Consider the following 24,474-nt stretch of genomic DNA (forward strand, 5'->3'; position numbering starts at 1 on the left):
TGCACTTCCATGAGATAAGAGATTTGCCTAGGAAGACACACCAGCCAGTAGTGGACTGTTGAGTGTCAAGGCATCCAGCCCAATTAGCATCCGCATAGGCAATATGATGAATGGGAGGTGAGGATCTCGGAGACGATACAAACTGAGTTACTATTTGAACTGGATAAGATATGCCTGGCCAAGTCATGGTGAGATAGATTAAACTGCCCACTAGCTGACGACAAAGGGTAGGATCTTCAAGGGGAGACCCATCGTCTTTCCTGAGTTTCAGGTTCAGTTCTAGTGGAGTGTCCACAATCTTAGAATCACTAAGATTTGCCAGTTTAACCAGATCAGCCGCATACTTCTGTTGATTAACAAAGTAGCCTTGAGGATTTTTGCTCACTTCAAGGCCCAAGAAATATGTCAACGGTCCCAAGTCCTTCATCTTGAAGGATTCACTGAGTAACTGTTGTAACCTAGAAATTCCTTTTATGTCATCCCTTGTAATGAGTATATCATCAACATAAAGGAGTAATATCGTCACTCCTTGCTTTTGCCTTAGGGTGAACAAAGAGTAATAAGAAGAACTCTGGATAAAGCTAGCATTAGTGATGATAGATCTGAACTTCTCAAACCAGGCCGTAAGAGCTTGCTTCAAGCCACAAAGTGACTTCTTTAGATGACAAACAAGTTGCGGATCTATACAATATCCCAGAGGAGACTTCATGTAAACTGTCTCTTTCAATTCCCCATGGAGAAAAGCATTCTTGGCATCCATCTGATGAATTGTCCATTGTTTGACTGTAGACACAACCATCAAAAGTCGTATAGTGGTCATCTTAGCTATAGGAGCAAAAGTCTCCTCATAGTCTAACCCATATTCCTGTTTGTAACCCTGTGCATCAAGCCTAGCTTTGTATCTGTCTAGGGTCTGGTGAATAACAATAACGGTTAAGTGGACAAGAAATTCTAGAGGAATGGCATAAGTAGGAGCAATAGGTTCAGAGGGAAGGTCTTGAACACTTACTGAGGCAGTTGGAGTGACTGGATCAACAACTAGAGGTGGAGTAGAGGGGGGGATGGAGACTGAAGAAGGTCGTTGCTTCCTGAAGTAGGTCTGAAGTTGTTGCGGAGGTGACAATGGAGTATCCGATGTACTTGTAGAATCAAAACTATGCAGCAAGGAAACAGAAGGAGCTGGGAATTTCACAATATGTTAAAAAAAAAGACACTTTCAAGAAAAACTACATTACGAGAAATTCTAAGACAACGAACCAAAGGATCATAGCAAAGATACCCTTTATGTTCAGAGCTATACCCCATAAAGGCGCACAAAGCTGCTTGTGTACTTTGTGCGTTCATAGGGTGGAAGGTGGACAAAACAAGCACATCTGAATACTCTGAGCATGGGTAGGTCTGGGGATTTGTGGAAGAGGGATTGAAAAGGAGAGGAGTTATTCAAAACTGATGGCGAAAGGCGATTTATGAGATACACAGCAGTGCTGGCCGCCTCCACCCAAAACCAAGAGGGTACGTGGGAATCTTGTAGAAGAGTTATGACTACACTCAAGATATGCCCATTTTTCCTTTCTGCAACCCCGTTTTGTTGTGGGGTGCTTGGATAGGACTTTTGGGTTTGAATTCCTTGTTGTTTTAAGTAGTTTTGGAAATCCTCATCAATATACTCTCCCCCTGAATCAGATCGTAGCACACAAATTCGGACATCAAATTGAGTGATAACATAGGTGTGAAAGTGTTGAAATATGGAGTACACTTCAGATTTCTTTCGAAGAAAATAAGCCCAAGTGATAACGAGTGCAGTCATCAATAAATGTTACAAAATATTTAAAACCCATCCGTGAGACAACTGGAGACGACCAAACATCACTATGTATTGAATAAAAAGGGACCATTGCATGTTCTGAATGAGAAGGAAAAGGCAAAATATGACTCTTACATAAGCCACAAGTAATGCAGTCTTTATTACAATTAGAGAAGGGATGGCCTAGTCGTTTATACCACAACTGTCAATCTTTATTACAATTAACAAATTCAAAAGTAGTAGTAGAATTCAAACATGAAGTAGAAGCAGGCACAATTTTATTCTTTTCAAATTCTAGAGCAAAGTGTCTTCCCAGTCTATACCCCTTCCCCTTGACCTCCCCAATTTGTCGGTCTTATATCAAACAGCCATCAGAAGTAAATGAGACATTATTACCTTCCTCTACAAATTGGCCAACATAAATTAAATTGATGGTAAGATTTGGTACAAATAGGGTTTTGGACAAATGAAATGAAGATGACTTAGAAGTAGATAAATATAAATCATCACATCCAAGTATATCTAATTTCTCACCAGTAGTAGTAACAATGTGTTTATTGGGGAGATGGGGTTTAGGACACTGACCAAGAGTGGCCCCTGTCATATGGTTAGAGGCTCCTGAGTCAATGTACCATAGATGGTTTGGTGAGTTACAGTAGGTAGGAGACTTACTAGATAGGCCCATAGCAGAGAAGGCTGAAGAGATAAAAGAGGACATGAGCTGTCGATTTCGTTATTCAGACATGCTACCTGAGGTGTCATTTTGCCCAGTCACAGAAGTAATGAAGGATGTTGCATATGATCCATCTACACTCGTCTGATAAGCCTTATAGCTTCCTTTTTTCTGATTTGATCCACTGTTTTTCTGAGGCCGAGTGGGGCATTCAGTAATAATATGGCCAACTTGCTTATAGTAGGTGCATGCATTTTTTTTTCTTGCAGTGAGAACCATGCTAGAACTCCTTACATTCATAGTACTGTATTTTAGAAAAGTCCTTCCCTGTCGGTTTTGTTGCTAGAAAGACAGTATCAATGTTGGACTCCTTTCTTCCATCCAGAGTAGTCTGTGTGGCAAATCTGATTTCAGCCCACAGAATTTCCCCAAGAACAGTATCCAAGTCAGGAAGTGGTCCTCGACTCAGGATATTAGATCTAACAACTTCGAATTCAGGTCTGAGATGCATTAGGAAGTGCATAATCTTTCTTCTATCAAAGTGTTCCTTCATATACTTCACACAACCTTTTGAAGGATCATTCCCCATGTGAACAAGCTCATATTCAGTCCAAAGGTTAATAAACCCAGCATTGGTACTCTTGGACCTTTCATTCTCCTTGATAATAGGAGAAAATGTCAACCTCTATCTGGTACTGTCTTGAGGTGTTTGATTATTGATATACTCTCTCAAGATACTCATACATCTCATAGGCAGTCCTGTATCCTCTCATAGGAATTGTAATGTCAGTTCCAACGGATCCTAAGATCCATGATGCAATTTTTGCATTATCAATTCTCCATTGATTAAGACCCTTGATGTCCAAATCATTAGGTTTAACTATTGATCCATCCAAATATCCCCAGAGACCTTTCGCCTCCACATGAAATTGGAAATTGAATTTCCAAAGTGCATAGTTCGTACCATTAAACTTGATGGGGAGAATTTCCATTCTTTCTAATGCCATTGAATCACAAGAGCAAGAAAAACCACAGAGAGAAATATTCAAAACAGTTGAATAAAGAAGTACCTTTCAGTCAATGTCCAGAAAAGGAAACTGTAAGGGTCTACCGAACTCTGAAGTGGCTCAAAACCCTTCTAGATCCAATCCGATTCAAACCAAACCTATTGGAAACAGTAGATCTGCTTGGCGACACTAGATCAAAAGTTTCAGCCTGATCCGATGCTTCTTGAGGGAGATCCAATCCAAAAGAGAAATCTGGTGGCACAGCACCAAGAACAGAGTCTGTCGAGTTCTGATTGAATGCAACTTCAGAAATAGGATTCAAGAACACTCAAGAGCCTCCCAAATACTGTTAGGGAGTACTCTAGATAACAGATAATAAAGAGATGAGGAAGTAGTCACTTGCAAATCAGATCGTGACTTGCTCTGATACCATGTCAGAGTCAGATCGAAAAAACTGAGAAAGAGAAAGAGAGAGAGATACAATACAGCCGAATGGTGGGTGTGACACCTTGTGCCAGTCGACACCCTAAAAGAAAATATTTATACTAAGTTGTAAAAGGACAGATCTGCCCTTAATGTACAGGAGAGAGATAATACAAAGAAAGATATACAGAAAAGAAAAGTAAAAGTACAAAAATAGCCCTATTGCTAGATTTCACTGTCTCTACATGCCTAAGCCACTTGGCTATCCATTATCAAATCTCCAACTGACAAAAAAGCTACAACAAAAGAACACTACTATACCCCAACTTAAAACTGCACAACAGTTTTGCCCGATTACTTAGCTTCACCTGTGGCTGGAACATGAACCCCTTATCGTATTAACTTCATTTGTTTTCTATACCTTCTTAATGGAACTGACCCGAAAGAAGCCCCCTTTCAATCGGGTAAAAACTTTATAAGATCATCAGAAAATTATAGAATCAACTCAACTTTCTAGAAATGTGCTATGGATTTGTTGGTGTGAAAATTTTAATAAATTCTCATGCAACATAATTCACTCAATCAAGTGATAGAGTTTCTATTATTTTTGGTAAGTTCCATTCAGGGAATCATATGGATTGTTCCTCTTAATTACATCTCCACAAGAAAGTAAAGAACACCTTTTGATTATGGCTTGGAGAAATGAATGCATAGAACAAAAGAAAAGAACAATAAGGTACTTAAAAAGAACTTTTCATTTGTGTTTCTTTTACATCTAGTGTACAAGAATGAGAGGAGAGAAAAAGAAAATACAATTGAGAAACTATACAACAGTACATTTCTCTCTTTTCTTTTTGATACAAAGAAAATTTCCTTCTCATTCCTTTCTTCACAATAAGCTATAGTCAATCAGATGAAATTCCTACTGTAGACAGCCTTAATCCTTGAATTTTTTCATACAAAAAAGAACTGTAGTCAATCAAACTGAAAATTTGATTGTAGACGTTTTTTATCCCTCTATTCTTCATTTTCATTTGAAGGGATGCGTAATCAGCCCTTGAGAATTAGACTGTAGATGGTTTAGTCCCTAACTTTGTCTTGAAAGAGGGACCATAATCAACCAAGTAGAGGCACCTGGTTGTAGATTGTTTATTTCACGGAGAGGACTTTCCTTTTTCTTGAAAGAAGGATGCGTAGCGGAAGACATATATAGGAACTATTCACGGAGAGGACTTTCCTTTTTCTACCTGTATTAATGAGACTTTTCCTTCCTTGCCTTACCTTGAGCACTTACCTTTTCTTCTATCTTTATTTTATCTTTTCTTTTAAGAATCTCTTGAGATAATTTTCCCCGAAGAGTGTGTATAGCTTCTCCTTAAGGAGCTTAAATAAGGAATGGGGTAGTTATGTAACTCCATTCCTTTTTTATAGTCTTGATAATTTGGCTAGCAGACTAGTCAACCCACTTATTTGGGTTATTTAAATTATTAAATATTATTTGGATATTGAATAAAAAATGCCTTCTACAGGATTAAACATCACAGATTGCATATACATATTTACTTCCATTTATTCATACCAAACAGAAAAGCAAATTTGTTTTTCCTTTCAGAATTTTCCACTGTAAAATTGATAAAAAATATTCAGAATTTCTTCAGATCATGTAGAATCATGTAGGAAAATTACCCTAAATTCATCCCTTACCAAAATCTATAATTTCTCAGACTGGAATGATGGTCTGCTGTACAACTGATGATGCTATCCATACAACTATTGATGTCAGCAATGATCCAAGTGGTGTGTCAATATTTACAGGTTCTGTCTTTCTCTGGTACCAACTGCAAATGTTATGAAATGTGTAGAAGTAGAAGAAGAGAAATGAACGGAGAAGGAAGAAAAGGAGAAGAAAGAAAAAATGAATTTAGGAGAGAGAAATCATGGGGTGAATCTCCCATTTCATTGTCTTATATATGGACTGAACTAGAATAACTAAAGAGCTAGTAATACCATAGATTATAAAACTTGATTAAAACCAATAATCCGTAATGCATCATACCACTGTAAACATTTTCATATCTTTACTTGCAAAAGATTAAGGTAGTTTTTATATCTTCACTACTATTGAAGATAAGGAAGCACACATGTGGTGAGAGGCACCAAGACTTCCTCCTACATTAGAGTACATCTCACACATGTTGATGATCTCTAAAGCAGCTTGCTAACAAATAACTGTATTTTTGAAAAGGGTATAAACTGAAGAGTGAAGAGCTTTGACCAAAAAATTTTTTGGGCGAATAAGTTAGCTCGTCATACAAAGGCACATGACAAAAGACCAAGAGAATTTAAACCCATATTTTTTTGATTCCAAACATCTTAGTAAGGAGAACCTCATTGAGAAAGTTCAAAATAATTATCACCTCCTTGCATTCATGACCCCTAAGTCCTCTTAAGAAACCAAAATCCCAAGATAGTCCTCGTTGAGAGGTCACCCTGCTACATCACAACTAAGTACGCACAGTCCCTCACCTCACCATATTCCTGGTTAGTTCCAATAAAATAACACTTTCGGGGAATAATCTTTAAAATGCCATATTCCTGGATGTCCTGCACACTACAAAGGTGCTTTCTCACTTACATACGTCACACAACTGATATATGATTACTTCTTATTCTTGTTTAAGTGGCTATATATATTAGTATTACTTAATATTTGAACATAATTTCATGTTTGTTCCAATAGATTTCATGTGTTTACTACAGGATTTGGACTTTCTAAAGTGTGGGCACTTAGTATTGAGTAGGATTTAGGCATATTCCATGTTTCTTCCTATATGTGCTTCCATTAGTTTTCTTTATTTCTTAACATCACTTAAATACTCATTGGACGAATAATAAAACTGCCTGACATTATTGAATTCTTCTTCTAGGTATAATATTTTTTCTTTTGTGTTTTATTTTAGTTATGTACTTCATAGATTTCATCGATAAATCTTTCTTAATGTATTGCTTTGGATTTTCTTGTGTTCTTGTAAAATTCTTCTGCTTAATAGAAAAATGGTTAGTGCAAGAAACAAATTTGAATTTAGTTGCACTCATGCAGTATGTGGACAAAGTGCTAGTCGTCAAAGAAGCCACTGAGCCTGGAAATCCTTCAATAGCAACCCGCATTTGGGAAGCAGTTAAGACTAATAATTTACAATCAGTATATCGTATGATTGTTGTCTCTGATGTGAATATCAATACAATCTATGATGAGGTGGATGGTGCTGATCTTTGCCACCTCATTAGTAAAACAGACTCACAGAATGATTATGAATCTCTAGAGGAGATGAGTCGCGATCCAGCTGTATGTCAAAGAATTAAAGATTCACATGGACCAGAAAACTGTCTACAGGGCTGTTCACTATTGCATTTGGCTTGTCATGTTGGGAATCCTGTTATGCTTGAGTTGTTACTTCAGTTTGGTGCTGACATAAATTTGCGGGACTTCCATGGGAGAACTCCTTTGCACCATTGCATTTCTAAAGGATACAATTCAATTGCAAAATATATACTCAGAAGGTAATATGCATTTCTGTTTGAAGCTTCTAAAACTATGGCCTTCATGCTGTTCATTTTGTATATCGCATGTAATATTGATGACGCTGTACTCTAGGGAGCTTTATATCTTCACAAGGATTCAACCTTTTCATAATATAAATGGGTCTGGAATCAATGGTCAGTTATTTATATCAAATGTTGATGTGTTTGTTAATCAGGGGGGCACGGCCATCAATTGAAGATGGTGGTGGACAAAGTGCATTGGAAAGAGCAATGGAAATAGGAGCAATAACTGATGAGGAGCTCTTTATTTTGCTCACTGGTAACGAGTGAAATGGTCCTATTCTACCAAATGTGTAAGTATATCCAGAAGCTCTGGTCCTGCTACCTTTTCTGCTATTGCAGCTAAAAAATGTCATTTCATATTTACATGGGCAAAATCCAGGAAACTTCCTGTCTGTGCACTTTTATATTGATTTGTTTCTTATTTTATTTATGTTTTTATTTCATTTATATTAGAAATTTTAAAAATGATATTATTGCATAAGATAAGCTATTAGGCATGCAAGGTTATTAAATAAGTTAAATTTTATTTTTTGTCAGAACTTTTGAACTAACGCTTCAATTTTATTTTTCTTCTCATCCTTTTTTTTCTCTTTTTTCTTCCCTTTTCAGCATTTTGGAATTCTTTCAGAAAATTGTTATACTTTGATTGCTGTAAAACAGGTGATGAATCGGTAGAATCTATAATAGCTTCCAAGGAATCACCGTTATTCCTATTTTTTTGATTTCTTAAAAACTTCTTAGTGTAATGAAAACCCAGTTTTTTACTTGCCTTTAAGTTAGTTCCCATTAGAAATCATGATCCAATTGCTCCACCAGAATTGATCCAAGAGCCTCTGGAAACCTATTTTCAATGAGTGATTCTTTTTAACCCACTTGTTGAGAACCTCATCAACCCACCCCTGTGACTTGAAGGCCTATTTAGGTGTTTCAAAGTTAGTATAAAACTTTAAACCTGATAGAAACGAACCTGTGAAAAATCATTTCAAAGAAGCATCTAATATGCTAGAGCTATAGAATTGCATCCCATCAGTTTGATCAGCAGCTTTTAAATTAGGCAAAGGGTCCTTTCTCTAATTCTTTAAGGCATGCTTCGTACCTGTGATACTGATTAACGTGGTCAAACCTCCAACTTAATTCTATTTGCTCAAAATTATATAGATTCTTATTCTCTAGGGATTGGGAGGAGCATTGGGGTGGTAAGTGGTTTAGTTTCAAAGGCATTACCTAGATTGGAATGGGGTTCCATTCCATTCAGATTTGAAAACATGTGGTTAGGCTATCTGGGTTTTCTTCAAAAAGTAGAAGAGTGGTGGATAGAGGAAAGACCTAGTGTTAACTGGAAATGAATGGAATTGAAAAAGGCAATTTAAGGGCTGAAAATAAAATTCAAAGAATGGAATGAATTACATTTTGGGAGATTAAAAGAGAGCAAACAAGTGGTATATGATCAAATTGAAGAGTTGGCAATAAGTAGGTGCAAGGATTATTTGAGGAAAGAGACAGAGAGCTTAGATGGTCCTTAAAGAAAAAAATTGAGGATATCTTATTGAGAGAGGAAATCAACCGGAGGAAGAAATCGGGGAATAGATGGCTCAAAGAGGGAGATAGAAAACAAAGTTCTTTCATGCGGAGGCCAATGGAAGAAGAAGGAAGAATTTTGTGTCCAAATTGGAGATATATTATTGCTCACCAGCCAGGAAGCCAAACAACCTATTCTTTTCCACATATTTTCTATATTGCTGACCATTCTCAGGGTCCTTCCATTCTACAGCCTCCAAATGATCAATTTCTTCCCAAAGAGATTGTAAAGAGAAGTACATAGCCACTGTCCTCTCCCCCTGACGCATACTACAAGCCTCTCTTTGGAGTTGGTAAACTCTAACAGTGTTTTTAACCTGGGAATAGGTGCCACCTCTCCAAACAGCAAATACATAAACAACAACAGAGATTACATGATGTTAGTGTTAAACAAGAGTTACAGTTGCGCCCAGAATAATGTTTCCCTATTTGTCCCTTGGTTTGCCAAGACATCAGCAAATGCATTAGCAGGTTTTCCAACCCACTGTACTGTTATAGACATATTTCTTGTCAGTCATTTGAACTTCTTTGACTCATTTTTGTAGCCCCAAGTGACATCCTCCAGATTATTTAACCAATCCACCACTGTCTTAGAATCCCCTTTCAATCAGAAGCTGCTCCACGCCCACTTCTTTTGCAAGAAGTATTCCTTGTATTGCAGCTAACAGCTATGCCCAGATAGAGTTTCCAACACCTAATGGGCCAGAGTAGAGTAAGACAACCTCTCCAGCCTCATTCCTCAGTACACCTTCCATCCCAGAGGGACCCGGGTTACCCTGGCTACTCCCATCAAAATTTAGCTTCAAAGAACCAAGAGGAGGGGGACTCAGTCAATACCCTTACCTTGGAGGAGGAACAGCTTGCTACTAATAACCAGTCCTTTCACAATCAGTAAACAGAAATGGTTAAACAATTCTAGGGTCTTCAACCAATGTATTGACCTGTACACAATTCAGTCCTTTAAGGCTTGACTGCTTCTTCCATTTTCCTGGAAGATCCTAGCATTCCTTTCTTCCCAAACTGTCCATAACAATGCTGCTCACGTGCACCTCCACATTTTCCTTCATCTTTTATGGGGCCAAGAGAAAATAGAAGGGTTAAAGATTGTGCTTGCTTCTGTTGGCATAACCCAACTACACCCAAACAAATATAAAAGCCAAACCCAGAGCTCTACAGTTACACTACAAGATAAAAATAGGTGATTACAACCTCACCATGACATCTGCAAAGAATGGACCAGTTTGGTGAAATACAAAGGATGGGTCATCTTAAGTTATCCATCATGTTTACTATGCCACACTTCCCAATACAAAGCCATAACCTTGGGGGGATTGGCCTACACCAGACTTCTTTGGAAGGGAAGCTTTGTTGAGAGAATGTTTGGCAAAGGAAATTGAAAAAGGAACCACAAGAAAAAGACCCATTGGGGTGAATGGCCCAAATCCTCTTATCAGGCTTCAAAGGATCCAACCAAACCTTATCAAGGAGACAGAAGATTAGACAAACACTCAACTTCCTCATCCCTTAATCCTCTACGAAAACCAAAATCTCAGGACAATGCTGACAAATTTAAAACCGATGGAAGGAATTTTTAGAACACCTCTTTTTTATACAAAGAAATAGAGTACAAGGATGGAAAAAAGGTCTTTTAGAGGGAGATCTCCAGCCCACATGTCCTCCCAAAACTGAATAGAATTACCAGAACAAGCATCATACTTGACACAACTGAGGAACTACAGAAGAATTTTATGAATTGCTTTCCATGGTGTAGCTACCAATTTTTGAATGAGGAAACATTTTTTTCCCAATTTGGTTATTTCTTTTCACAATGACTATATTCAAAACCACTCTCCTTAATAGGAATAAAGGGTAAGGCATTCCCATCTCTTTTGTCTTCCTCTCCTCTTTATTAATCTCCCAGTAAGGATGCCTTTTCTGTGTTAAATCTTTTCCCATCTGCTATTCTAGCTTTGGCTTACATTCCATCTTTTGAAACTACAAGGTCTTGGATTGCGGATGCTTACATTCCACCCCTCTTCAATGATATAAGAAAAGAACAAGTGCAAGAGACCCAGTAATATCCACCATAATCCTCCATTAATCGATTGCAGATGCTTGGACTGCTACACCAATTACCGGTTCATGTGGAACTCGTTGCGCAACAGGGAACTATTTAAGATGTAGAAGATGGAAACATAGACAAACAAGTCTAAATACCCAATCATATAATGTAAAACTCTAGAATCAATCATCCAGAGTGTAGATTTGAGATATAGAGATGAGACAAGCTGTACCTAGTTTAGTAGGTATGGAAATAGTACATGAAGAAGAAAACTGATGAAGTTTCTCATATGGTTTGAAATGTCCCCAATTTTCCTAATATTTCCACAACATATTTCCATTTCCATGGGTAGCAACACGAAATTTTACTAGAATCGACATTTCCCCAATGAATACTACAAGCACTTTGTTAGAGTACAACAGATAGTTTACACAACATATTTCCATTTCCACTTCCATGGGTAGCGACATGAAATTTTACTGGAACCAACATATTCCCCAATGAACACTACCAGTACTATGTGGAGCCTAAGAAATGGTATTATAACATAAGTTGGTGAAAATATTGTAGATATGTGAAATAACAATGTTATTGTCCACCTAACTTTACATGGTTACCACTTTGAGCTAGCTCATTGTTCATTTCAAACATGAAGTTAAATATTAGTTTTTAGTTTTGTGTAATAGATTATTTGGTTGATCTCTTACAACCATTTACATTTTCTATGAGTTAAAATTTTGCTTTAACTCATTATATCATGAAGCATTGAATCGTATGATTTACTGGTTAACTTCAGAGTGTATTCTTTTGTCTATAACCTTAGTTTCTTAGCTTTGTTTAATGATTTTGATCAAGATAATAATTTAAAAAGGTGTGACTATGCTTCTTTTATCATTTCATAAAATATAATTCTATATTTGCAATTTTTACAATGTTTCCACCATGTCTATAATTTTTATAATATTTCCATATGATATTTCCAACATGTTTCCTATATTTGGATGACCAGCATTTCCACCGACATCGACATTATAAACCTTGCTCATACTCACAGGTGAGAGAAATGAGCTCCTTGCTCTTATTAGCTCCTAAAGTAGATATCTCAGTTGTAGGGGTAATATCACCAAAGTCATCTCCAACTACAGTGTGATTGGACCAAGTAGATAGTGGGTGATATTAGTCATAGCGAAAATTAGCTATATGTCCTTCACAGCCTCAATTTGAACACTAACGAGCTTGTCCACCACCATTGCTCCACCAGCCCTCATACTACCTCCTCTCTACAACTACCATGACCACCTCTGAACCCATGACTAATACTCCTAGAGACTCTACCTTATATACTTCTACCTCCACCTAGTCCATGGGCAATTATCAAGGCTAGTGGCAAAACCAGGAATTTCCTCATGTGGGGCCACGAGATAAGGGAGAATGAAGATCAGGCAAAATTTTCTATAGTGCACCTGTGGGAAGTATTGTTCATATCAAATCCAACCCAAAAAATTCTTTTTGAAGCTTCCCTTAAAGATTGGGTTGAAAAATATGAACCCTATTTAACTTTGAGCAAGGCTAAAATCGAGGTATTGTCCAATCCGACCCTATAAAAAAGAAATACGTTGTTCCAATTCTAATGCAGGAGAATGTGTCAGAGACCGATGGAAGATCACTCTACCTAAAATTCAGGCTTGAACAGGCTCAAACTCTGACTTCAATCCAAACAAAAATCTACACATTCAATTCATTCCTGAATTGAAATCAGTAGTAACGGGCCGATACACATTCAATTCATTCCTGAAGCTCTTTAAGGCTGTATAATACTCCACACTCTGTAGGATAGAAAAAAAAATCCTGATGCAACTGATATATTCATGTAACATTATCTTGCCCTAAATGCAGCTGTCTAGCATGCTCCAAAATCTCCTTTGCAGTATCCAAGAACATAAGTTTAACACCGATATGATTTTCCATGCTATTCCACAGAGTTCATAATCTATGCATTGTCCTGCACCCATTTATAATACCCATTAGACCCAACCTTTGGTTTATCCTCTGTAATGTACTGCAGTTGTCCTCGTCCAATCAAAGAAATTTCAGCCAACTTGCTCCATGGTATATAATTAGTACCATTAAGTTTAAACCGTGGTCAACTGGGCATTCATTAGGTCTGGTTCAATATAGCAGACTTGGAGCCTCTTATAGATGCAGCCATCACATAACCCTACTTCAGTTACTGAATAGAAATCAACTACTCAGAAAATTTGTCACTTCACTATACATTCATTGTTGGACAACCACTACACTTTTCAGCACTGAAAAACCTCAAATAACTTGTTTACCACTCACCCAATCAACTGCCACTTTTACAACCACATAACTAGGGTTCAGCCACACCACAACACAACTAATGGAGAAACACTACAATCACTTCAACATGAAGAACCAGTCTGTCTTCGAACTGCTAACTAGAGAGCCTTAGAAACTAACCAATGAATTGAGAGAGCTTGCTACTGGAGGCCTGAAAGGCTCCTTCTCTAAGGTCCTTTTGCATCTCTTTTATCCCTCTCAATGAATTGAGAGAGCTTGCAATAGGAGCAAATGGCATCAAAGACCAACCAGTCCATTTATTGGTGCTCTGATACCATGTAATTAGACTTGGAGAGCTAATAGATCTACAAAACAAGAGAAAAGCAAGAAGAAAAGGTTCAGATGGGAGAAAAAAGGACAAAAAGAGGAGAGAAAGGATGAGTGGAAAGAAAAAAGGGTTTTTAGCCAAGAGAGGTTCAATCATCTCCCTGGGTATCGACCCATCTTTTATATAACTAAAGAGAATTACATTTATGCCCCTGTTTAAGTAACACTTAACAAGAAAGACCAAGGAGAATAATAAAGAGAGGTAAAGGATATTCTAAGTAGACTTTCAAGAATAATGTATTTAAATGGTTGATGATATACTCTAAAAGAATAGAATGGATATGTTCTCAATTACCTTATTTTTCTATTCCTTTTTTCTTTAATCAGTGAACTGATAATATATTCTATATCTACATTATGTTTGTTCACTAAAATTAACTGAATTTCTTATTTGCTTTTATTGCAGATGCCCTTGACAATTTGCCATGCCCTTTTCTGTTGTACCTTCAAATCCTTTTTTATTTGAATAATGATTGACTAAGCCACTTTTTTGTTTTCAACGGGCCCAACGAACCTTGTGTTCTTCCAGTCATCCAAAAGCTTGACTAGCAAGATACAGATTTGTGGCTTGAAGCAGCCCATCAATGCCCCTTGTCAATCGCCTTTAATTATTAATTGCCATCTGGAAATTCAAACACATGAAGCGAGGGACCAGATGATAGACTTTTCATCGACGTTGCTTTTTGATGTTCTATTGTTTTCATTTGTTCAATAGATTAGCATTATTTCATACCATATTACAAATCTTGTTCCTTAAAGATTGCCCTTCTGTATGGATATAAATAGCAAGCTAGATTTGGTATCTGTACATCAGAATGTATGATCAGTTGATGTACATCATCAAGCAATCAATGTTGGAAGATTCTGGTAAAGCACCCAATGGACTTGTTTAACATACTTCATCTTCCCCAATCCCTCTTTCTGTTGCCTTGTTTATTCACGTCCAATTTTGACAATCTTCTTTCAAATATTTCAGGAACTCATTGCCAAAATTGTTTTACTATTGAGTTAACATTAACAGGCCAAGGGTGTAAAGCAAAGGTCAAAATACGGATACGCTCAATACCTAAAATTTAGTCTGGGTGTGTATCAATCAATACTCTCATCATTTTGGGTAAATTATAGTTTATTACCTTTTAGTGGCAATTACCCCTTGAACTCTCAGATTCCAATGAAGACACCCCCCCCCCCCCCCCCGGTCAGTTAACTTTGAAAGAAGATTCTCGTGTGATTGTTTATACTTTTTTATATCCCCAAACTATCTTTTTCTTCAGCAATTTTTTTTTTAGTATTTTCTGAATTTCCACTCTTGGTTTTTTAAGTCATGCTCCGTTTGGTTTGCGGGATTGGGATGAGAAAAAAGGTGGGATGCGAGATCTCAAAATTGAGGATATGGGGTCACACCAAAATAGTGCGACCTCGGTGGGAAAACTCAAAAAAGTCATTCGAAGTGAGTCGTCTTCTTCTTCTTCAACTAGAGTAAGGTGACGAACATCCTTGCCACGGACCAGCGGTGACGGCAAATAGCAATGAACCAGCAATGAAGAGTCTCCCTACCATGGACCAGTGGCAATGGCGAATGACAAATAGCAAACATTCCCCTTCCTTTTGACAATGGCAACGAACCAAATATTGTTCATTGCCTTCCCTATTCGAACAGATGAGGCGGCGGACCGGCAGTGGCACAATCCTTCATTGTTCTCTTCATCGTGCGGTGGCAATGAACTAGATCTGTTTCTTTCTCTAACCGTCGTTTTCTTCACTGCTTTCTTCACCCCTTTGCATTTCTCTCTTTCTTTGATTGTCGTTGCAACTCTCAACAGCAGCACTCCCATATCTTTCGGCAATGGCAATCTATCTTAGGTTCCGGTGGTGGCACTCCCATGTTGATTAAGCATCGGTGGAGGAGGGGGGATTGATGGTGTTGGAGGACCTCTTTGGAGCTTTAGTCATGGAGTTCTCTATCTCTCCCTCCATCTTCCTCTTCTCTCTTCTCCCTCACCTTCTTCTCTCTTCTCCCTCATAACAGTGTTTTCCTAATATTTTCCCATATATAAAACCAAACAATGGAAGCGTAAATTTTTACACTTTCCCATCCCATCCCATCCCATCCCATCCCATCTTTTTCCATCCCACCCAAATATGTTCACAAACCAAATGGAGCCTTACAATTTCTATTTCATAGAAATTTCTCAAATGGGTATTTTGGTAAATTAACTTCTTCCATCACTCAGTTTGGGAATCTGAAAGTTTAGGGAGGGTTTATCGTAAGTGAAAGTTCAGGGGGTAATTGTCACTACCCCTAAAGTACAGGGTATTAATCTATAATTTACTCATTTAATATAAAAAATTAGAGGATGCTTAATGCTTTATCTTGTCCCAAAGTTTTAAAACTCCCCAATCATATACCCAATATTATCTTTCACTAAAAGACAAACCTAGTAATGAAGCCATATATGCGGTTAAATGGAAAAAATGGTGTGATTATTGATCAGGCTAACCAATACAATCCGTTGCATAGACTCTTAGTTGCTGTGGCATTTTTTATGTATCTCTTAATTTTTGAATCATAAAAGTTTTCCTTTGCTTGCCTCAGAATTTGGGTCTACAAGCGCATTTATGATTATTTTACAAATTTTATTTTTATGTATTTTAAGCCATCATATGAAAGAATTTGTTATTTTTATCTCTAAATTTGAGCTAATCACTACTTAAATGACATTTTAGAGGTGATGTTGAACTTTGGGTTTGGAGAAACTTGGTGCAAATGGGTGATGGGTTGCATTAGGGATTGTCATTACTCTATTTTGGTAAATGAGACAGTGGTGGACTATTTTCCAGCTCTGAAAGGGATTAGGCAAGGGGACCCTCTCTCCCCTTTTTTGTTTACTTTGGTTGTAGAAGTTTTGGGGTGATTGATCTCCAAATCAGACTCTAGGGAGCTAATAAGAGGATGGAGAGTTGGAAGAGACAATATACCACTTACACGTTCAATTTACAAATGAAACAATTCCGTTTTGTGAAGGAGGGGACATCAATAGAATTAGAAACCTGAAGCTCACCATACAACTCTTTGAGAAAATGTCAAACCTTAGAGTAAATTTTGAGAAGAGTTGTATAATTGAAGTCAATATGGGTGAGGGGGAGGCTTGTGAATGTGCAGCCATTCTGGGGTGTGTAGTTTCCAATTGGCCTTTAAACTACCTTGGTTTACCATTGGGAGACAATCCTCAGAAAGGTGAATTTTGGGCCCCTGTTGTGGAGAGGTTTGAAAAAAGACTTGCTAACTGAAAGAAGAATTATTTATCTTTTGGGGGGAGGATCACTTTGATAAGGTCTACTCTTGCCAACTTTTCTGTCTATTTCCTATCAGTTTTTAAGATTCTAGCTAAAGTGGCTAGTAGGTTGGAAAAACTAATGGGAGACTTTCTTTGGGAGCCGGGAGCAGATAAGATGGATCATAGGGTAAGATGGGATGTGGTATGTGGATGTAAGAAGGATGGGGGTTTGGGGATTGGGAATATAAGGGTTAGGAACTTAGCACTGTTGGGGAAATGGTTGAAGAGATTCTCATTGGAAAAAGAAAGACTGTGGATTGAGATAGTGGGACGTATATATGGGCTAGCAGGCAATGGATGGGACTCTAGGATCTTAGCAGGGACTACAAGAGCTTCTCCTTGGAAGGTTATTCAAGCCATCTTGCCCTTGTTCTATCCATGGGTTAAGTATGACTTACACTCAAGTAACCTCATTAAATTTTGGGAACATGTGTGGGTTGGAAATTCCTCTTTGAAAGATCAATTTCCAAGCCTCTTTGCTATCTCTACCCTTGAAAATGAGCCAATTTTCTCCTTTCTTGTTCCTTCTAATTCACCTTTCTGGGTTCGGTTGGAATTTGAACTTGAGAAGAGATATCAGGGACATAGAGTTAGCATGCATTTCGGCCTTATTATCCATTCTTGAAGGGATCTTCATTGAGCCCTCGAAGTCAGATAGTAGAATCTGGACACTCACTTCCTCAAGTTCCTATTCCCACACCTCTTTCTTCAAGGCCCTCTTATCCCCCTCTCCTGTTGGACTATCTTTTCCTGTTAAAGAAGTGCGGTGTCGACCTATTCCTCTAAAGGTTGGGTGCTCCAAAGGTTGGGAAGCCTTTCTGGAAAGAGTTAATATAGGGGATCTACTTCAAAGAAAAAGGCCCAATAATTGCATGTCTCCTCACTGGAGTGTTCTTCGTAAATTTGATGGTGAGTCCGGATATCACTTATTAATTTCTTGCCAGTTTGTTAAAGTCATTTGGGAATGGTTTACATCTCTGTTTAGTTGCAGGTGGACTCCCCCCTTCGGATATGCAAAGCTTATTTACTTTCATGCCCAAATGGTCAACCAAAAGGGCCAAGATCATGTGGAGATGTGGTAGAGCTACAGTGTGTTGGACTATCTAGGAGGAGAGAAATTTAAGGGTATTTTCTGATAGGAGAGAAGCTTGGAAGTAATCCTAAAAACTATCCACATTAGGGTGATTCACTGGTTAAAAACCTTGGAGTTGTTTGCAGTGTTCTTAGTTGATAAGATGGCTAGAAAGTGGAAGGAAATTGTGGAGTTAGGTTCAATCAAGAAGATCTCAAATTCCTACTAGACACCTCCGCCTCAGGGGTTTACCAAATTGAATTTTGATGGAAACAACATGGGTAATCCAAGAACCTCTAGAGTTGGGGGAGTCATACAGGATGAAAATGGGAACCTATTAGCTATGTACTTTGGCCCAATCGGGATGGGAGATTCCTTGAGGGCTGAATCCTAGGAGCTCTTAAAGGGATTCAAAGGGCCAAGGAAATGAATTTTAAAAAATTGATAATAAAAGGTGATTCAGAAATTGTAGTAAATTGGCTAAAAGATGACAATTCTTCGCTCTGAAAATACAACAATGAAAAGAGGAAATTCAAGTGGCTCACCAAGGATATTGAAATCCGTTGTACATGGATAGCAAGAAGTGCTAATGCACTGGTAGATGGTCTAGCTAGGCAAGGGGTGAACAAAAGCTCAATGTTTTGAGCTGTTTTGCAATTGTTTCATGAATTCTAGTTTATAGGGTATTTGGGAGTTTAGATTTTTTAGCTCATTCTTTGTAATTCAGCTTTTCCATCTTATTAATAAAATTCACTGTTATTGATAAAAAAAATCACCACTTAAAGGACCTCTTATCCCTTTATGGAGTCTCTTTCTCTATAATCCACCTTTTGCCGTTTGGTTTGTCCATGGTTTTTCTTTGGTTGACTCCTTTTCATTAATGAGGTCCTTTAAGTGGCACTTGTATATTTCCAAACATGGATTTATTCCATTCCTTGCTAAGATGAATATTTGGCATTTTTTGATAAGGATAAACTGTTGAAACCTCCTCTGAAGTTTGGTAATTGCAATTACTCCCCTCTATTTTCTAATATAGTTGGAAGTATATACCCTTTGTTAAAATCCTTTAAGAAGAGGCATAAAAATGTCCAAAATACCCATATGATTATTTTTGACAAAAATGTTTATTTTCTAAATTTTCTCTTCATATGAATTGCTACCCCAAACAGGTCAAACCCTTCCAATCTCTTTTCTGAAATTGATTTATAAACAAATTTTTTCCCTTCATATCAACCACTCAAAGGTAAAGCTGTAACTTTAATTTTTTTTTACCAACTGATGGTGACTCAATTGATAGAATCTTTGATTCATTGTAGTAGAGACCTAGGATCAATCCTTTTTCCACTAGGGTTGGAGTTTTAAGGGGATGGGGATGAGCCATCCCCAATTGGGTAGCCCCATGAAGTAAACAAAATTAAAAACTTAATTTTTTTTTTTTGTCCATAGAGTTTATATTGGTTTTTTTCTTTTCTATAGAAACTAACCTCAATAGTAAGTTCATGGGCATTTTAGACATTTTCATGCCTCTTGCTAGGGGATTCTAACAAAGGGAATTGACTCACCCTGTATTAAAAAGTTGGAGGGAGATGATTACAATTACCAAACTTCAAAGGAGGTTTCAGCAATGATCAGAAACATAAGACGAGGTTTCAAAATTTTACCCTTTTGATAATTTCAACCCTGAAAACACATTGGTTAATAAGAATATTAAAGGAACCCCATAAGGCCTAGCTCAAGTTGCCTAAACTGTTTGTGTTCGGAATGCGTTTTACGAGTTCCCCCACGTGTCTGATATTATGACAGGGCATAAATGAAAGCGCAAATCCATCTACCATGAAGCTAGAGTCAAAGTCGAGTTTTCTAACAATGCATTAACTCTAGTTTCAACAAAGTATGAAATTGACAAGTTTTTGTTTTCCCAGATCCATGAGATGTTGCAAATTTGGTTGGGTCTTCCGCCATCCTACCTCACCAAGCATATATCCCTCCTCATCTATCCACTACACAGGCAGAGCTTTATTTCATCAGGGGGTGCAAATTGGTCTATTATATTAATGGGTTTGACTATGATAGTAGAAGGACATCATAAACTTACAGCCAATCAACTGGTATCATAAAAGAGGTGTCCAATCAGATGGTATTTTTCAAATTTATGGATGCTTTGATTGGTTAAATCTCTTCAGGTACCATGTCTTTCCAGTATCATAGATTTTCAATATATTAATAATATAAGTGGGGGTTGCAAAGAATTTTGAAACATTGGGGAACCAAGGGGAAGTATCCCTTGGCTCTGCACCTGATCCAGTGGTTATCTATCTTACCCGTGTTTGGGTTTAATTCAATCTTAGAGCTGTTCAGCTTCTCTTCTTGGAATAGCATCCTCCATGCACTTGTTCTTAAGCCATTAAGCCATTGGTAAGATGCTTGATTGATCTTATTATTTGAGGTGAGTTCTTCCACTCAAGGTTTAAAGTATCAATACACATGGTACGCATAAGCAGGTATATCAGGTGTTTCAATACTTAATAACTTTTCTTTCTAGGGTTTTTTTTTTAAATGTTTCAAGGAGTTGGTTTTAGGCTTGCCTACCCCTTGAAACAGCCCAAATTCCAAAACACCCCTTATTTGGGGTTTTGGGAAGCAATTGATAGGATATACCTATTGAAATATTTTGAACCTTGTTTCCACTGTTTTCTGCCATGCACTACAAATGTAGGGCACCAACGTTTCTTTTTACAATTTTTTTAACGTCGTAAAAAGTGGACTGGTTTACGACGTTTCTTTTAAACGTTGCAAAACTAACGTCGCCAAACCCTCTTTTTTGTAGTGATGGTGTTTGTTTTGTGTCACCTTTCTTACTAGAACTTTTTCCCACTTGCCCCATTGGTTGCTCAAATGTAGGGGTGTCAATGGACCGGTTTTGAATCGGATTGGATCCTGTCCAAACCAAAATCAATTTGAACGGATTAGATGGACCAAGACATATTAAACTGGACCAGTCCAGACTTAATGGTCCAAAGTTTTTATTGGATTGGATTGGACCTAATCCATCCATAATGAATTTATATTGAATTGGGTTGGGTTGAACCAACATCTGATCTATTGATAGAAGATAAGAATATAGGTATCAAAGGACTAGTTTTGACTGAGAATTAATCTAAATTAAAACAAAATTGAATAGATTAGACAGTCTAACATTGAATTGGACCGGCCTGAAATGATCCAAAATATTAATTGGATTGAATTTGGCCTGATCCTTTTAGTGTGACAGTCGGTCAAAAGCCCATAGCTCAATGGATTATTTTATAATTTTGTCAACTTCGTGAAAGTTTTTCACATGTTGCTCAAACTTTCATATAAAATTATTCTTAATCTCTCAACTTTCATATTTCATTACATGGTTTGATAATTTTGTTGAAGCTAGTAGGCCTATTAGGACAATCTCAACTCAATAATGAAATAGCCCATCGCCTTGCTTAAAAAATGGGTGGGGGCCAGCATGATTCTGGGCCCATGGGATTTGGGTCAGGCCGACCTGCATTATTTCATATTCATATTTTCAATAATTTCTTCATTACATAAATCAAAAAATTCAAAACACAATGAAAAATTCAAGGAAAGTGGCGAATTCAATGATTGCAACAACAATTTGAATATATATATCTTAAAATTTTATTCTATATAAATAATTAATTCATACAATAGAACTATAAAATGATTAAATGGAATTGAAAAAATACAATGAAGTTAAAATAAAATGCTATGATAAAATTGAAAATACAAATTTACAACGGAATTGAAAATTTTACAAATAACTTATAAGGTACAAATAAAATTGATAATTTCAAAACTTATATTGGATGATGTATCATGTCCTCTTTTATCTTACAATCTATCTTCCTTATCCAATCAATCTTTCAAACAAATGCATATCTCCAATGTTTCATATGTCATCTGATTTTTCCTCTCATTTAGCACCTTGTTTCTTACACCTAAAACAAAAATTTGATATTACTATAGACACTGGTAGGATAGTAGATCATGTGACATAGCAGCAAGCACATCATAATTATTTTCATGTGATTTTCATCAGGCTAAGATATTAAAATTTTCTATAGTGGCGTATCTAAATGCCACTATTGGTTATTTAAATGTCATTACTGAATTGTTTATAGTGACATTTCATTATATGCTACTCTATCATATACTGGAATGGTTTTCAATGGTGTAAAACAATATGTTGTAAATACACCACCATAAATGTATAATGCTGTATAAATTGATTTATAACAGCGCATATAAACTAGGGGTGCAAATGGATTGAATTTAAATCGGATAAAGCAATATCTGAATTCGAATCAGATTAGAGAATTTGATATCTGAATTCGGTTCGATTAAATATTTGAATATTCTATTCAATTCGAATGTAATTAATAAAAACTTTATTTATATAAATTATTTATATGATTTATTATTATATATATTATATGAAATATTTAAATATTTTATATTAAAAATAAGAATTAAATAATCAATCGAATTCAAATATTTATCAAATTGAATCAGATTATATATAAATTCAATTTGATTATGTAAAATATCAAAATTTAAAATCGGATTTCCAATACCATTGACACTCCTAATATGAACACTGGATAGTAGTTTTTGGTTGTAAAGGTGGTTGAAGAGATTAACTGCATGGTGGTTGAGTGTGGTTGAATATCAGCCTCTTAATTTATTGGACCATAACACTGGTGGTTGGATGAAAGCACCATTTCAGCTCCTTGCTTTTTTTTTATATATTTTAGAGCCATCTAGCATCTAATAATATATAACATCTCGTACCTCGCAGTTATATATGTAGAATTTATTTATATCTATAATAAGATAAAGTGACCTCAAACTATGAAAATGCAACCAAAGTCATTTGAAGGTGTAAAATAATTCTAGGGTAAATTATAGATAGGTACCTTAAACTTTCAATTGTAACATTTGAGTACCCTATACTCTTAAAAATAGACACTGAGGTTTATTCATACGTATTTCATCAGTTAAACATTATATAATGCCAAAAATACTCTTCTCATGCATTTCTTAGATCATTCTCAGGTAACTAAATATCTCCTCACAATGACGTTCTCACGTATACAGCAAATACAACATATTCGAATTTTCTGACAACGACATTCTTTGGTGATGATTTATTTCGTAGAATGATCTAAAAAATACATAAGAAATGTATTTTTAATATTTATATAATATTTAACTGACGAAATAGTAATGAATCGAACCAGTGTCTATTTTGTAAGTTTAGGATACTCAATTATTGAAATTGAAAATTCAGAATACCTATTTGTTATTATACCCAAAATACAGGATACTATCTACCTATCTGTAATTTACCCTATTCTATTCAAACTCTTAGAACGGTCTAGAAATCAGATTGTAATAACCCCTTTAAATTTTCTTGTGCAAGAATGATTAGTAGCAGCTCATTTAATGGTGGGTCATGATTGCATGAAATGAAGGCCCTCAACTACGGTAGTTGATACTGGTACAAAAATTTCCAGACATTAAAGGCTGAATTGATTGATAACCAAAACTCACTTTTGGAATATGAAATTTGTTTAGTAGGATTAAAAATTAAATCTCAATTTAAAACACAAAAAATTTGACATATCCCGCATTAACAACTTATTAGGCTCTTTATGTTTAATTATTTGTACCAAATCCAAGTTTCAAAATATTGATACAGGGCGATATGCTTATTTTTTTTGTTTTTCTTTTATTTATTTATTAAATCTCGTTCAGAAAGGTTAGTCTAAGGTCAATCTATTCCCTGAACCATTAACCAACCCGAAACACCCCTATAAAGGTGTATCGAAAATGCTTTGATACAATACGGGTCAATACCTAACAAAACTTTAAACCCTCCAAACCATTTTACTATAATAGCACCAAAACTTTTATTCTTTCGGCATATCAGAATTATATAGACAAATAATCAATGCATTTCATGGCCCATTCTCATTTATTGAGAATGGTAGTGGTTGTTGTAAATATTAAGGTGCGGAAAGGTATGATACCTTATTAAAATGAGAATCATTTAATTAACGTGAAACCACAACAGGCTAATGGTGTAAAACCATTTTTGTTTCTTTGAACTTTTAATATTCATTATAATTACTGTTCAGTAGGGTTTTATTGTTGATGGTACTAT

At 36.4% G+C, this 24,474-nt stretch overlaps 1 protein-coding gene across 1 annotated transcript in view; it reads left to right on the plus strand.

Moving 5' to 3' along the window:
- LOC148855637 (ADP-ribosylation factor GTPase-activating protein AGD4-like) overlaps positions 1 to 14,739 on the plus strand; it is a 106,656-nt gene extending 91,917 nt beyond the window's left edge. The window contains exons 17-19 of the mRNA XM_088984933.1: positions 7,008 to 7,468; positions 7,666 to 7,803; positions 14,251 to 14,739. Coding sequence (XP_088841059.1) covers positions 7,008 to 7,468; positions 7,666 to 7,780 — 576 coding nt within the window. The 3' untranslated portion in view covers positions 7,781 to 7,803; positions 14,251 to 14,739. The remainder of the gene's footprint in view (positions 1 to 7,007; positions 7,469 to 7,665; positions 7,804 to 14,250) is intronic.
- Positions 14,740 to 24,474: the final 9,735 nt, after the last annotated feature.

This window comes from Nelumbo lutea, chromosome 4, assembly GCF_056320005.1.
Source record: "Nelumbo lutea isolate HS-2025 chromosome 4, American lotus-T2T, whole genome shotgun sequence".
NCBI lineage: Eukaryota > Viridiplantae > Streptophyta > Magnoliopsida > Proteales > Nelumbonaceae > Nelumbo > Nelumbo lutea.